At 36.7% G+C, this 17,437-nt stretch overlaps 1 protein-coding gene across 1 annotated transcript in view; it reads right to left on the reverse strand.

Annotated features, from left to right (window-relative positions):
- Window positions 1-4,333: 4,333 nt before the first annotated feature.
- The window catches only part of ZNF280C (zinc finger protein 280C), a 69,103-nt gene continuing 55,999 nt past the window's right edge, over window positions 4,334-17,437 (reverse strand). Inside the window, exons 17-22 of the mRNA XM_024758957.1 lie at window positions 15,181-15,476; window positions 14,521-14,661; window positions 9,953-10,012; window positions 6,508-6,629; window positions 6,070-6,106; window positions 4,334-5,944 (exon numbers count right to left, since the gene is read on the reverse strand). Coding sequence (XP_024614725.1) covers window positions 5,929-5,944; window positions 6,070-6,106; window positions 6,508-6,629; window positions 9,953-10,012; window positions 14,521-14,661; window positions 15,181-15,476 — 672 coding nt within the window. The 3' untranslated portion in view covers window positions 4,334-5,928. The remainder of the gene's footprint in view (window positions 5,945-6,069; window positions 6,107-6,507; window positions 6,630-9,952; window positions 10,013-14,520; window positions 14,662-15,180; window positions 15,477-17,437) is intronic.

Raw genomic sequence — 17,437 nt, forward strand, 5'->3', positions numbered from 1 at the left:
TCTTGTGACTTAAAAAAAAAAATTAAATGTTGACAGCCTGGACCTCTCCCCTAAACTCCAAGCTCACACATGAGAATGTCCATGACATCCCCACTTGGATATCTAACAGGCATCTCAAATTCAAACATGTCCCAAATCAAAGTCCTCATCTTCCCTCCCAAATCTACTCCTCTTTTAGTCTTCTCCACCTCAGTTAATATCAACATTATCTTCCCAGGTGCTTAGGCTAATGACTGTGGTGTCCCCTACAACACTTTTTCTCTCACACCTCACATCCAACAAATTGTTGGCTCGACTTTCACGATATAGCCCCAGTTGAACCACTTATAAACGTACACTCTTACCATCCTACTCCAAACCCCTGTTATCTTCCACCTGGATTATTACAATAGCATCGAGCTGATCTCCCTGATTCTGCCCTTGGTCCCCTGAGTCTTATTCTCAAGTCAGCAGCTAGAGTGATCCTGTTCACTGTACTTAAGAATTTTTGTTTTTCACTGAGGTATAAAACACTCCTGTATTCATCTGGAGAGGGTGTGGAGAAAAGGGAACCCTCCTACACTGTTGGTGCGAATGTAAATTGGTGCAGCCAGTATGGAGATTCCTTAAAAAACTAAAAATAGAGTTACCATACAATCCAGCAATCCCACCCCTGGGCATATATCTGGAGAAAACTCTAACTCAAAAAGATACATGCACCCCAATGTTCACTGCAGCACTATTTACAATAGCCAAGACATGGAAGCAACCTAAATGTTTACTGACAGATGAATGGATAAAGAAGATGTGGGATACACACACACACACACACACACACACACACACACACAAACTAAGCCCCGTGCATCACAACTACTGAGCCTGCGCTCTAGAGCCCGTGTGCCACAACTACTGAAGCCCGCGTGCCTAGAGCCCACGCTCCGCAACGAGAAGCCACCGCAATGAGAAGTCCGCACGCCGCAATGAAGAGTAGCCCCTGCTCGCCGCAACTAGAAAAAGCCTGCACGAAGCACGAAGACCGAACGAAAACCCAACACAGCCAAAAATAAAATAAAAAATTTTTAAATTAAATTAAAAAACAAAACAAAACAGAAACAGACTCACAGACATAGAAAACAAACTTCTGGCTACCAAAAGGGAAAGGGGGGAGGAGTGAATTTGGAATTTGAGATTAACAGATACACACTACTATATATAAAATAGACAAACAAGGATTTACTGTATAGCACAGGGAACTATATTCAATATCTTGTAATAACTTAGAAAGTAAGTATATATGTATGTATAACTGAATCACTTTGCTGTACACCTGAAACACTGTAAATCAACTACACTTCAATAAAAAATAAAAATTAAAAAAAAAAAACCACAACACTCCTTTGTTCAAAATCCACTAATGGTCTCCTCTCCCAGAATAAAAGCCAAATCTTCACAATTGCCTGTAAGGCTCTATACTACATGGTCCACATTACCTCTCAGGCTCCATCTCCTACTGTCCCCCCTTCTCCCCAACTCTACTGCAGACCCATCAGTCTTGTTGCTATTCCTTGAGCCAGGCATGATCCTACTTCAGGGCCCTTCTTTTTCTTCCTCTCATTATGCTAGCTGTAGATTTTTATTAGGTTTAGGTTAAGGAGGTTTCCTTCATATTCCTAGTTTGCTAAGGTTTCTTTTGTAGAAGATCCACATGCCATAGAATTAACCATTCTAAAGTGAACAATTCAGTTGCATTTAGTACATTCTCAATGTTGTGCAACCATCTTGTCTAGTTCCTCAACAATGTCGTCACCCTGAAAAGAAAACTCTACCTATTAAGCAGTCGCTCCCCATTCCCCCTGGCAAACACCAATCTGCTTTCTTTATGTCTCTATAGATTTGCCTATTCTGTATATTCCATATGTCTAATTATACAATGTGACCTGTGATTTTTTTTCACTTAGCATCGTGTTTTTGAGGCCCATCCACATTGTAGCATGTATCATTACTTCATTCCTTTTCATGCCTAGATAATAGTCCATTTTATGAATATACTACAATTTATTTATCCCCTCATCTGTTTATGACATTTAGCCTGTTTCCCTCTTTTGGCTATTGTGAATAGTGCTATGAACATGCATGTACAGGTATCTGAGTCCCTGCTTTCGAGGCTTTTGGATACATACCTTGGAGTGGAACTGCTGGGTCATGTGGTAATTCTGTTTAACTTTTTGAGCAACCACCGAACTGTTTTTCACAGTGGCTGAACCATTTTGCATTACCATCAGCAACGAATGAGGATTCTAACTCCCCCTTCAGGGCTTTTGCCTTTGCTGTTGTCTCTTTGGAATGCTCTTCTGATAGATACCCAAGTGGCTCACTTCCTTATCTCCAGGTCTTTAACTCAGTTGTCAACCTGTCATGGAGGCCTATTCGGATCACCAAATTTAAAACTGCAACCTCCCAACTACCAATCCGTACTCACTATCCTCCTTCCGTACTTAATTTTTCTCAAGAGTATTGATCATCATCTAACATACTATACATTTTTCTTATTTTCTACTGTCTATGTTCCAACACTGAAAAATAACCTCCACAGGGGCAGAGATTTCAGTCTGTTTTGCCAGCACCTAGAAGAGCGTCAGGCACATAGTAAGTGCTCAATAAATATTTACTAAACAAATAAATGAGGTCCAAAGAGGTGTTTTGGCAAAGTTTGACAAAACAGAGTAAGAAACAGTCTTTGTAGTTCAGAGGTTATTTTTCTAATAATGGTGATGGATTGAAACTGAGCCAATCACACTTTTTATTCAGCTGTAACCAAGAAGCATGCGTGTGTAAGATGGCTATTTCTAAATCAGGTGAAAGGACTATTTAGCCTGAAAGTAAAGAGATCAGACTGTCAAGCTAAAACTCACTAGCACCAATTAAAACTCAACTAACTGCCTATAATAAGCAAGCTTAGTACTCACTGAGATGTTTTATTTAAATGAAGTAAAAAAAATGCTACGGGATACAGAATTCTAAGAGCATTATACTTTAAGAAAATGAACCTAATATATACTGTAAGTAATAGAATCCTATGGAAGAACACAAAGATGCACCCCTGCCTAAAATATTCCTATAGCAAGAATGTGGTTTATCGTATTTGTGAACTATGACAGAGGCAGAGAAAATATCTGTATATAAAAAGAGACCCTATGTTAAAACCACAAAGAAGTTATTTCTGGGCAAAAGTTTAAAGCTTGGTGCAATTAATACTGATGAATTATTCACCTGAAAATGGTTAAAATGGTAAATTTTATGTTATATATTTTTACCACAATTTTTGAAAAGTAAAAAAAATGGATAGAAAGATGGTGAATGAAAAAACGTCTTAGAGACAGATATGGAAATAAAGAATAGAAATATCGCCAAGTCCACTACTAAGAAACAAGCAACTTTTGGAAATTTTGGAAAATCATTTACAGCAGAAATCAGTCTGGAAAATTGAAACTAATAAATTCAACTCTTTTGACTATGAGTTACAAATGGACTACATAACAAGTGATCCTTGAAATTGGCTTTCAATATGTTTCTGTTATAGGCTGAATATGTTTCCCCCTCCCCCCAGCCAAATTCAAATGTTGAAACCTAATCCCCAATGTGATGGTATTTGGAGGTGAGGCATCATTAGGTGATTACGTCATGAGGGTGGAGCCCTCATGAAAGAGATTAATGCCCTTGTAAAAGAGACCACAGAGAACTCTCTTGCCCTTTCTACCATGTGAGGACACAGAGAGAAGACGACTGTCTATGAACCAGGAAGCAGGTCCTCAACAGACAATGAATCTGCCAGCACCTTGATCATGGACTTCCAGCCTCCAGAAAAATGAGGAATAAATTTCTATTGTTTATAAGCCACCCAATTCTGTTATAGAAGCCCAAACGGACTAAGTTTCAAAGTACAATTCAAGAAGTTCTAATGCTAAGAGGAAAAAAACCACTCATGATTGAGCCAAACAACTTCTGAGCCTGCCCACCTTTACGGTTATTAGGATTACAAAGGGACTCTTGCCACCCTTTAAAGTTCTAAAAATTAGTAAAGTATACACAGTGAGCTTTTAACTGCGCTGAAGCAAAAACCAGAAGATGGATTCAACAGATAAAGCTCTCAGTCTGTAGGCCAAGTAATCAGGCTTCCATGTAAGAAGCAAAGCAATGCTCCTAGTTGTATGACAAAACCTGCAGCTTTTTTTTTTTTTGGGAATCTACAGCTTTTATGCAAAGTTATTTATTAGAAAATAATTCCAAAGGCACTTTAACAATACAAATTTTATTAAAAAAATAAGTAATAACATCAAAACTGTTCAGCAAATCTATATTCAATGTAACCAAAATAAACAAACACCAAATAAAAAAAAATATACATCTATATATATATGGGCAAGAAACAAGTGCAGTTTTTGGTCCCAATATTTTCTGGATATATTATCTTTATCCAAAGGAGTTACATTAATGGCTAAGAAGACATTATGTGTTAGATGTACAGAAAATGTAACTTTAAAATTTGTTTTAAGGTCTGTAGGAAGTGTTTTTTGCCAATTCTTTATGTCTTTGACCTCACAATCACTAAGATAATGTTAATGATAGTCCCAAGATAGACAGAGGATATAATAATGTCTAATGGTCTAAACAATTACCAAATTAAGAAGTCAATAGGTAGCTACATAAAATATGTGGAGAATTGTAAGGATTTTTTTGGGAGTTATTAATGAAACAAAAGAAACACAAAACAAGTTTTAAAGAAAAGAAATAAAAGAGGACATGACAAAACAGACATTAATAAATTTGGTGAAGACAACATAAAACCAAGATAACAAAATTAAATTAGACTTAAAAAAAATTGAATATTAGTATTGCTGAAAACTCCTAGGGTTTTTTAACACTGGATAAAACTTTAAATGACAGTAAAAATCACTAACTTTAGAAATTTGTTTTCCAAGAACATGGAAATAACCTTGGTTCCCTACATAACCAGTTTTTATATTCCTTGGACTGCATGCATGCTAGAGAAAGATTAAAGGGCAGCAGCCAAAATGATTAAACTTCAACTTGGATGTTGAAGCATTGATTTGATGGGCTTTTTTCTTGGTCAGAATCAACCCATAAGCTTAAGATCAAGAACCAAAGCCCCCAGGGGGAAGTTGTGCTCAATTTGGTGGGCCTTGAGGTCATCTCTGGCCACATTAGCATCAGTCTTATGGGAGGCCAGTCATGAAGGAAGGGACTCTCCCTAAGATCTGATTTCTTAAGGCCACAACCTAGAGGAGGTCTCACAGTCAAACAATTCACATTCCTTGGAAAGAGAGAACAGGCATCAGATGTGTCCATCGAAGGGGGACACTGACCAGGAGTACCCTGGACTTTTTTTGAAATTTCTGTGTTGCTTCTGCATCTGAAAAATACGAAAAATAGAACAATGACAGAAAAGGAATGAGGAAAAAGACAGCTATCTGACCTAAAATTGTAAGACTTATAAGAAATTAACTAAGAAACCAGACAAAACAGACAAAAAAAGATGAACAGTCACATCTTTTGGAATGCAATATTCTGAAAGCAAGTATAGCAGAGAAAAACACAAATTATTTTAAGCAAAGCAAGAAAAGACCATAGCAACAAAAGTTATTTTTGAAGAGAGCCAACTGGAGAGAAAAACATATGTTAAGATATGTTAACCTGACACAAAGATAAGGTGGAATAAGACTCTAGTGCCATCTGAAAGCTGAAAAGAGCTGAATAATGAGAACTAGTGTCATGAACTTGGCTGTTTAACCGCCTTCGTATGAGAAAACACTTCAGAACTTTGAACTTAGGAAACTGCCTTTGTGTAAGAAAACACTTCAGAACTTTGAACTTAGGAAATTCCAACTTGTCTTGCACCAGGTTGCACGAGCTCCATAGAGCAGGAATCTATTTCAACAAGCGGCTTTAAAAACAAAAACAAAAACAAAATACTTTAATATTTTTCATTTCTATTAATGATACATTTAAAAAATGCAACAGTGCTAAAATCCATCAAAGAAAAATGCACTAAATGAATATTAAACTTACGCAGAAGTGGGTCCAGAAGCTGAGATACTCCCAGGAACTGAAATTAGAAGAGTTTTACATTTAAAATAGAATATATGGGGAATGAAAAGGGGAAAGGGAGGAAGGGATAAATTAGGAGTTTGGGATTAGCAGATACAAACTACTATATATAAAACAGATAAACAACAAGGTCCCACTGTATAGCACAGGGAACTATATTCAATATCTTGTAATAAACTATAGTGGAAAAGAATCTATGTGTATGTGTATAACTGAATCACTTTGCTGTACACCAGAGACTAACACAACACTGTAAATCAACTATACTTCAAGAAAAAAATTCTTAAAGAATATATGAGGAATGAAACTATCATTTTAATATGTAAGAGCCATATTGTGGCTGATCAAAAACACTGGAATAAGTATCAGAAATCCAAAGTAACACAATTATATACGTACCATTCTCTGTTATAACTTGGCAAGTATGAGTTTTACGTTGACTTATGTGTTTAGCCATAAGATCTAAACCAGAAGAATCAGTTAGGAAATCACATTTAAGGCACACCAGAGTAATGCCCCTATGAAAAAAAGAAGACAGAAAGAAAAGGTTTTTATCTTTTATGAAAATCCATATACAAGTTCAATCATTATTTTCCCATGTAATAACTTGACTTTTTATGTGTCATGATCACCATTTGCAAATTTTGTTATATAAACCCGATATATATGAAATGGTATAACCATGTCTCTAGAAAATGGCATAGCCATGTCTAAATTATGCTAGCATTTAGCGCTCTACAAGCTTGTTCCCTCTGATGCCGGTTTCCAAAAGATATGAGTGAAGAGAACTAAAGCCCATTCATGATTCCACTAACTTATATAACTTGTGCAAGGTACAATCTTTCCATGCCTTTGCCCATCTGCAAAGCAAGGCTACAATATTCATCCATTCAATACACATTTTCTGAGAACCTTCGTTACATACTCTGTACTACTAGATCTTATGGATACAAGAGTGAACAAAAAAGGATACACTCTGTGAAACCTACAATCTAATGTCCTGTTTAATTGATGATAAAGTCAGAAAAGAAAGGAGGCCTTAAAAATAAATCATGCAGGGAGTTTCAAGATGGCGGAAGAGTAAGAAGTGGAGATCACCCTCCTGGGCTGGGTGATGAGGCCTGGGCTTCGGTCGGAGCGGAGGGAGAGGACTGGGGTTGGCGGCGTGAACACAGCCTGAAGGGGGCTAGTGCACCACGGCTAGCTGGGAGGGAGTCCGGGAAAAAGTCTGGAGCTGTCTCTTTTTGAATTATGGTTTTCTCAGGGTATATGCCCAGTAGTGGGATTGCTGGGTCGTATGGTAGTTCTATTTTTAGTTTTTTAAGGAGCCTTCATACTGTTCTCCATAGTGGCTGTATCAATTTACATTCCCACCAACAATTCAAGAGGGTTCCCTTTCAGAGCCCATATTCTTAAATGTGACATGACACCACCTCGCCACCTTAACCCAGGTTATCTTATTAAATCAGTGTTAACTACTGCAATAGTCTTAACCAGTCTATGTGCCTCATGTAGCTACAACTCACCTTGTATACCCCTCCAAATTGATCTTCTTTCAGTACCCTTGATTCTACACAAAACCGCAATGGCTTTCCCAACATCCTCAAATTAAAATTAAGTCCAAATTCCCCAGCCTTTTTCAAGGATTCCACAATCTGCATCTCAGCTCAAAACCATTTCCCCAGACTCTGAACTTAATGCTATGTTATATGAACTTCATGCTCCATTCAAACTGTACTACTTGCCATTCATTGTGTATGTCTTCTGCTTTTTTCCTGTCTGCATTTTTATTCATGCTATTTCTTCCAACTAAAATGCCCCGTGCCTCTTCTTCTAAGTAGAAACCTTTCTTTCTTTTGAAATCAGTAACTCTCATTGCACTTATTACAAACCTCCTTGCATTAATTTCTGTAGTTATTTATGTTCACACTATACTGTAAATGGTACATTCCTTGAAGATTGGTACCAAGCCTTCTTCATCACTGTCATCTTTATAGGACTTGCTACACTGTGTTATACATAATAGATGTACAATAAAGAATGAACACTGCATTTTAACAAAATATTAATTACAAAATTTATTTTGTAAAATTACAAGTATGAAACCTCCCATACACAGAAAATAACCAATTTTCTGTTTAAATTTGAGATCCACCCAAGGTAAGAAAAAAGCACCTCAGATCTTTAAAGTCATACAGTTAATTTAAGAACCAAGCACACAACTGTGTTTGACAATAGTGAGGTAAAAATCAAATTAAATTCTCATCTTTACAAATCCTTTTCATTACTATAAAAATTTTTAGTACAGGTTAATACCTAAATATAGTTTATTAGAATCTTCTAATGCCTTGAATTTAGTAATATTTTAAAAATAGCACTAATATATTTTAAAAATGGAATCAAACTTTCCTCTGCCTATGAGCTATTTGTCTATCGTCCACATACTCCACATATGTCACTTTCAATATTAATTTACTCAACAAATATTTATGGAATGCCTATCATGTGCCAGGCACTATTCAATGCCCAGCAAATGTCTGGCATAGCTCAGTATCTGAACTACACACATTCTAGTGAGAAGATATAGACAATAAACAAGAGGGTGAAATACACAATATACAATACATTGAACAGTAAAAAGCTGCCATGAAGTAAAAACAAAGCAAGAAAGGGAAGAGAGGGAGTGCTGGGGGTGGGGCCTGGGGAAAGGATGCTACTTTATTATTATTATTTTTTTTTTTTATTTTATTTTTTGCAGTACACGGGCCTCTCACTGTTGTGGCCTCTCCCGTTGCAGAGCACAGGCTCCGGACGCGCAGGCTCAGTGGCCATGGCTCACAGGCCTAGCCGCTCTGTGGCATGTGGGATCCTCCCAGACTGGGGCACGAACCCGTGTCCCCTGCATCGGCAGGTGGACTCTCAACCACTGCGCCACCAGGGAAGGCCGGATGCTACTTTAAATGGGGCGGTCCAGGTAAGGCTCACTCATTGGAGGAGAGACCTAAAGGAGCTACCTAAAGGTAGCTACCATGGGAACTAGCTACCCATACAGATATCTGGGGAAGAGGAAATGAGGCAAAAGGAATAATAAAATACAAAGGTCCTGAGACACAGCATCCCCTCTTCTACTTTTCCACTAACCTAAAGCATCAAAACAACTATTGGCTAAACTTAAGTCTATGTCTTAGCCTCCTGCTACAAAGATCTTGACACTGGTATTTCAAATAGCAATGAGAACATGAACAAAATAATTAAAGAAAGGAATATAGAGTGAAAAGGAATTAGAAGAATGTGAAAAAATGGTTCTTAGTGGATTCTGAGCTAAGTGTGTGTGGTATAACCAAAATGAATTATCAATGCCTTTAGAAATGTTCACAACAATTCCTCTGAACAGTAAACAAGTTGTGTACTTTTATTTCAAAAATAAAAAAGCCCCAAGGATTATGAAGGCTATATACTGATCACAACCAAAGTAGTGTTAGTCACTTTACTAGGTATCTTAAAAGTCTTTTAAATTTTCAAATATTGCTGGAGAGCCTTATTTTTTTAATTTTATAATGCAAATTCATGAAAGTTTCACCTTAAGGCCTGACATCACTGAAACAAGTTTAGCTAGAGAATATAGGCAATCCCCTCTTTGAGGTAAGGATATAAAGTACAGAACTCTATTACGTCTAGTAGCAATCACTTCATTTTCCAAACTAGGCACTCCAGCATCAGGTTAAAAAGCTACTATAATTTTTCAGTAGAGAGAATGAAAAAAGATCGAGTAGGGCTTCCCTGGTGGCGCAGTGGTTGAGAGTCCGCCTGTCAATGCAGGGGACACGGGTTCGTGCTCTGGTCCAGAGTTCCAGAATGCTTCTTAAAAAGATAAAACCGTTTAGTTGGCTGGTTGCTATGAGAGCTGGAGAGACAAAAGACAAATGAGATTTTATTATACAATAAGTCATTAATTTTATGACCAGTTTTCAAGCCTATGCTTAGTTTCTTAGTTTTGAATAAAAGACCATGATTTAAGTTATAAAACTCTATTAGCGTCTCTGTTTAATTCAAGATTTTTATCTTACGTTTCATTTTCCCTGTGTGTTTTCGAACAACATATTTCCCTGAGAATAATCTTAAATGATCATACCTCACCATTATAAAAAAAAAAAAACCTTTAGAGTTAAAAATGCAAAGAGCATCAAGTTAAGTTTTTCAACTGTTAAGAGTTGAGAACAACTTAAAAGGTATTGGCTAATAATGTATTTTGCTATAATATAAATTGTTATGAATAATAATTATTACTTTCTAATCTTGATATACTTAGCCCAGGGGACCAATCTGAATGATCCTGGAAGTAAATGTTTCTTGGGCTAAATGACATTACTTACCATCAGTAAAATGAAACATTTAAAGAATCTTTTGCAATCACTAGGAGAGCTTTAAAGAGCGCGAATTAAAAGCAGAGCTCATGAGTTAAAACAATACTTTCTCTCCGCACAGAACAGAAAACCACTAACCAAATCTTGCAGCCAATGCTAATAGCTTTTATACCCCCTTTTAAACTGATAAGAAAAGCTTTCCTGTATTAGAAAGTCAGGCAGAATTAGCTGGGATTAGTGTAGCACAGTATTACTCAAACTGTGGTCCATAGACCAGCAGCATCTGTATCACCTGGGAGCTTATTAGGAATACAAAGTCAGCTCCCACTCCAGACTTACTGAATTAATCTCTGGTGGTGGAGCCCAGAAATCAGTTTCAACAAGTTTTTCAGATGATTCTTATGCAAGATAAAGTTTGAAAAGTACTAGCCCTAGCTTGCACTGACAGACCCAAACCAGACAACACATCAAGTCAATGGTTACCCTTAGACACACAGTAACTATCATCAGCATACCATGTATACATGGGAAAAGAATGGCTACCTATAATCCCAAGAAAAAATCCTCAGAATAGGTGCTATGGTGAATACAAAGAACTGCTCTCTCAAGTAGGTAAGACAGACATGTATTTAATATGAGGCAGAATAGCTGAGTAGTACAGAACTCAAAGAAACAACTGATTCCTACGAGTGGCTGTGGTGATCAGATACTTCACAGAAGGTAAAATGAAAGGGAAGGAGAAGGGCATTCCAAAGAATTAAGGAAAAGTCACTTTAGATATTGAATATGGGACAAACTATACATTGGGGAAGATTAATTAGTCTGAGAGGCTTGACTTCTGTATGATTACAGAGTTGGTATGGGCCGAGAATAAAGATACTCAACCTCTGAGAAAAATGAAGCTTCTGTATGTACAGAGCTTAATCCTATGACAAAAGTCCACACGGGTCGGAGTGAGGGTATCCAATTAACGGAGAGGTACTTGAGGCAACCAGGGAAGCAAGGCACCAATGAAGTAGGGGAAACAGAAGAGAGAGCTTCAAGGCCCTTAGAAGAGTAAAAGTGGAAGATTTCAGTTCTGTATGAGGCTAACGATGAGTAAGCAATCAGTGTGCGTGATGACAATGCAGTGCAGGGTTGGGGCTAACTGGAAATTAGAAAAAGGCTATGAAGGAAGTCTGGAGCCAATTGGGAATATTTTGGGATAGAATGGGGTTAGAGGTCCTACAGGACAGTTGAGGAGCCTATGGAAAATGGGAAAGGAGAGGACAGAATGGTCCATGGGTTTAAGAAACACCAAAGATAACTTCCAATTTAATCTCTTGGAAATTAGGGGCAGAATTAAAGCCTCACTGGGGCAGCCATGTGTTAGGCACAGAATAAGAGACCAGCATTCTCCCCAGCAGTATACTGAGAGAAAGGTTGGCTGTGGTCTGGTTTGGAACAACTGAGGTATGGGTGCAGAACCACTGCAGTAGTTGTGAGGCAGAGTGGTAAATTACAGAAGATGGACTTTCAGGAAGCCATGATGAATGGTGGCAGATCAAGAGAACTCCATAGGCTTCAGAAACTTAAAGTCTATTATTTCCAGGTGATGCTCCACATTTATGGAAATAATGCGTGGAGACAGACTGAGCTTAAAGGGTATTGGGGTGATAAGAGTTTGGATCCTAGACAAAAATGTTTGACTTATTTGTGTCCTGTATAAATGCCAGTGAGTCAAAGATGAAAATATCTATCAAATAGTTAGAGATGAAGAGTTGGATCTCAGGAAAACTCAGCACTGAAATTGGAGGATTTACAGTTGAAAGGTAAAAGATAAAACTCTGAGAGTGGTTGAAGTACCAAGAAAAGAAACGTAAAGAGGCAAGAAGAGCTGAAGAAAGAAAAGGTAATGAAATAGAGGAGTAGCAAACAAGAAAAAAATGGTGGTAATAGTTTAAGAGAAGTTGAGAAGAGTTTCAAAAGTGAGTGATCAAAAGTATCAAATACTCTAAAGAAGTCATGGAGGAGTAAGAATGAAAAGCAGTGAGTACACTGAGCGATTAGGACATGACTGATAACCTTCAAAGGGGCAGCTTGAACTGACAGATGGGGGTGATACTCAAATTACAAAGGGTAAAGAAACGACAAACAAGATAGTAAAGAATACTCTTTACAAATGTTGACAGTAAAAGGAAGATAAGAAAATATGCAAAGTAAAGGCAAATTTCCCTCATCCTAAAAAAAAAGAATACCTGAAAATATTTGCAGGCAGAAGGAATGTGGTAGAGAGAAAAATGAAATGAAGGTGCATAAGATTATGGAGGAAATGGAGGAGATGAGGGGCAGGATTAACTTTGAAAACAAGGACATATCTTTTTCTGAGATTAATGTTTGGATGAAGGAAAACAAAAACGAGGTAGAAAGAGGTTAACCTTGGGAAAAATGAAAAGGATGACCTCTGAGTAATTAGTAGGCAAGGTTAACAACTGAGAGACTAGAATAAAATCTTGAAGGTACTGAAAAGGATTTAAACATGTTGTAGACAAAAACAAAGAGGTATTTTTAAAAAGACAGGACCACATTAAAGTTAAAGATCAGGAATTCAGAGCTGACTGAATCAGGCACAGTTTGGTGGTCTAGAATTGAGCATAGAGAAAGATCAAAAAGGATAAGAGAGTCAAGGATAGCAAGGTTAAGCATGATTGAAGATGTAAAGGATTCTAGAACAAAAAACAAAGCAACATTCAAAACAGATGAACTTGAGGGTGAAGTTGACTATACAATTGGATTGGTGATGCTGGACTGGAAAGCGGGGTCAAGACTGAAAGTCCTGGGGTGATGAGATTTCAAAACGAATGAATATTGTATATGATGAGGTAAAATTGGATGGTGGTAAAGAAGGGGGTACAACACCTCAGAGGTGGATGTGAAGTGCTGGCATTAAAGAAGTCAAGGCAACATGATGACAGGCTGATCATCAAGGGGAAACAAAAAAACTGAGAGCTAAGTTCTGAAGGCATTAAAAAATGTGGGCAAATCCTTGAAAGTGGTAGTTAACTATGACCATAAAGTAATGTAGAGGTCTTGTTATGATTTGCAAGAGAACCACTTTTATTGGTTTACCTTATTTCTGACTGAAAATAAATGGAACTACCTCAATCTGAATAATCAACTTAGTATATTTATATCTGAATAATTTTTGTCTATTAAAAAAAATCTATCCCGAAGGCATAAAGTACCAATGAGGTTCAAATGAAAGTAATGTGGGCTCTGAAGTCTTTCTCTAGCAATAGAGTACATGGTAGGTGCTCAAATAATGTAAATAGAATTGATATATGAAAAGAAATTCCAACAGTAGCGTCATGACCGGAATATCCCTGTACTCTCTCATTTCACATTCATCAAATGAATGCAAAGATAGATGGCTTGAAAGACAAATGGACAGACAGATGGATGAGAGAGAGAGAGAGAGAGAGAGAGAGAGAGAGAGAGAGAGAGAGAGAGAGAGAGCGCGAGCGAGAGAGTGAGCATGTGAGCACCGATGATGTTCCTAGCGTCTTTGACAAAGCTGAAGTCTCTAAAAGTTGACCGCTTTGAAGTGGATAACACTCACGTGGTTACATGTATTTATTGATAAATATTTTGGAAAAATTTTAAATTTTATGGACCACTTTTTGAAAGACTTTGAAAAATAATTTCCCTAACAAACCTATTCTAATTTCATTAGTCTAACTGTTCTTAAAATTTTTGTTCCACTAATTTCATGAGTTATTATGCTGGAAAACAGTATTGGGTAATATCCTAGAAGTTCCCTGTTGCTAGATCTTTTTAGATCCTTGATGTGACAAACTGGCTTTGTTTTCAAAAACCAAATATCTAAATATTAAAAACGCATGAGAAATATTTTTTTTTTTTTTTTTTGACAGGCGGACTCTCAACCACTGCGCCACCAGGGAAGCCCGAGAAATATTTTTAAAAAATAAAACAAACAAATAAAAATCCCCCCCCAAAACCAAATATCTTGAATGGCAGTTTTGACTGGCAGTGTACATGTTTAACTCACCTCACCGTATGATTTATAAAGGCTTTGTTACAGTTTGTTTTGTAACTGCAAAAATTACAGTGGATATATACTGAAAAGTGGCTTGCAAAATCTTTTATTTTGGAACGACACTCAATGCACTTGTGAACTCCCCGAAGACACCTTATGGAGACAGGAAAAAATATATTGTAAAACAAAATAATATGGTAAAGCCTTATTAATGTTTTATTAATTGAAGCCAAGGTGTTTAAATTAAATCTTTAAATAGAGACTTATAATTTGAAAATCTGCTTGGAAACAACAAGCTAGAATAAGTTAAAAAGTCTAATACCAGTTAATGTTTCCTTGGAATAAAAAGGATCACGTTAACAATTCAACTATCACAAGATATAAGCATAAAATATAAGATTAGTGTAAAAGATGACAATTAACTCAGTTATTTACAGTTTTTTACAGTTACAGTAATTTTACAGTAATTTTACAGTAATTTACAGTTACAATAAACTCAGTAATTCAAGTTCTGTTCAGCAGTTGTAGAAAGTACCTTTTTATTATCTTCTTGGCCTACATGCCATATAAGTGATTATCATGTAAATGTGCATATCTAGTGATATGCTAAGCTATATTAAAATAACCTTTAATATTAAATTAGGATTGTATATCAGGAATAAAAGATATTACCTTAAGTTCTTCAAAACTATGTTGATTTTATTCTTCTTGCCGCACTCTTTCTTTTGCTTGTGATAGGTTTTTGCTTTATTTTCAAATACATCTCTACCTTGACTACTTGCAGTGGACGTAGTTGCACAAGACTTTCTTGTCTTATATTTACTTTCATGAGGTTTTGTAGGATTTTCAGCAGTTTTACTTGTAGACTTTGAAGGTGAGACCTGAAGAGAAGAAGTGCTTGGAGTATTCTTGGAAGATGTAGTTGATAGACTTGAACGAACAGGTCCAACTGAAGCTCGAATAGTAACCTATAAAAATGAAGGCAATATATATTTTTAGAAAATTAAGCATCACATTAATATTAAAAAGATCAAACATTATGCAGGCCATAATTGGTTTTTGACAAGGATGTCAAAACAATTCAGTGAGGGAAACAATAGTATTATCAACAAATGGTGCTGGGACAACTGGATATCTACATGCAAAAGAATGAATTTGGACCCCTACCTCATACTAAATACAAAAATTAACTCAAAATGTATCAAAGACCAGACTGTAAGAGCTCAAACTATAAAACTCTTAGAAGAAAACACAGGAGTAAATCTTCATGACCTTGGGTTAGGCAATGATTTCTTAAATATGATACTGAAAGCACAAGCAACCAAAGAAGAATAGATAAATGGACTTGGTAAAAATTAAAACTTTTGTGCTTAGAAGGACACTATTAAGAAAGATAAAAGATAACCACAGAATAAGAGAAAATATTTGCAAATCATATCTCTAATAAGGGACTTGTATACAGAATATATAAAGAACCCTTACAACTCAATAAAAAGACAAATAACCCAATTAACAAATGGGCAAATGATCTGAATAGACATTTCTTCAAAGAAGATATACACATGAAATAAGCACATGAAAAGATGCTCAACATCATTAGTCATTAAGGAAATGCAAATCAAAACTCCAGTAATGTATCACCTCAGACCAACTAAATGACTATAATGAAAAAGACAGGTAGCAGCACGTGTTGACAGGATGTGGAGAAACTGCAGCCCTCATATATTGCTGGTGGGAATGTACAGTGGTGCAGTAGCTTTGGAAAACAGTTTGGCAGTTCTTCAAAATGTTAAACATAGGAGTTATTATATAATCCTAGGTGTTCCACTCCTAGCAATTCCACTCAAGAGAAATGTACACACAAAAACTTGTACATGAATTTTCATGAGAGCATTATTCATTACAGCCAAAAAGTGGAAACAACCCAAATGCTCATCAACTTATGAGTGAATAAATAAAATATGGTATATCCATACAATGGAATAATATTCAGCCATAAAAACGAATAAAGTACTGATACACAAGTACTAATACAGCCTTAAAAAGGAACAAAGTACTGATACAAGCTACAATATGGATGAACCTCAGAAACATTATGCTAAGTGAAAGAAACCAGTCATAAAAGACCACATATTGTATGATTCCATTTCTATGAAATGTCCAGAAGAGGAAAACCCACAGGGATGGAAAACAGATTAAAGTTTGCCTGTTGCTGGTGAAGGGGAAATTGGGAGTGACTACTAATGGATATGGGGTCTCTTTAGGGGGTGATAAAATGTTCTAAAATAGATTGTAGTGATGTTTTCACAACTCTGTGAATATGCTAAAAATGCTAAAACCCCCTGAATTGTATACTTTAAATGAGTGAATCGTATAGTATATGAATTACATGTCAATAAAGCTGTTACCAAAAAAAAATTCACCGCAATACAAAAGTTAAACATCAGAGTATAAACTATAATCAGGTAAGTCTCGCATTTATCCTAAATGGTCATACCAATTAAATGAAATTTACCCTCAGTATTTATTTACTGTTGTAATACTAGTTTTGTATTGATAGCATTTATATGTTAACACAGATAGTAATGGGTCAGAAGAGCACATTCCATGGCTATTTTATGCTCTGATATAACTAAATAGCTTTGGTAAATATAGAGGTCAAAATTTAAATCTCAAATCCTGAAATAACTCTTTGGTAACTATAAGACAGATCTCCAGGGCTTCCCTGGTGGCGCAGTGGTTGGGAGTCTGCCTGCCGATGCAGGGGACACGGGCTCGTGCCCCGGTCCGGGAGGATCCCACATGCCGCGGAGCGGCTGGGCCTGTGAGCCATGGCCGCTGAGCCTGCGCGTCCGGAGCCTGTGCTCCGCAACGGGAGAGGCCACAACAGTGAGAGGCCCACGTACCGCAAAAAAAATAAATAAAAAAA

Source organism: Neophocaena asiaeorientalis, unplaced genomic scaffold (assembly GCF_003031525.2).
Source record: "Neophocaena asiaeorientalis asiaeorientalis breed wild unplaced genomic scaffold, Neophocaena_asiaeorientalis_V1.1 scaffold1097, whole genome shotgun sequence".
Lineage (NCBI taxonomy): Eukaryota > Metazoa > Chordata > Mammalia > Artiodactyla > Phocoenidae > Neophocaena > Neophocaena asiaeorientalis.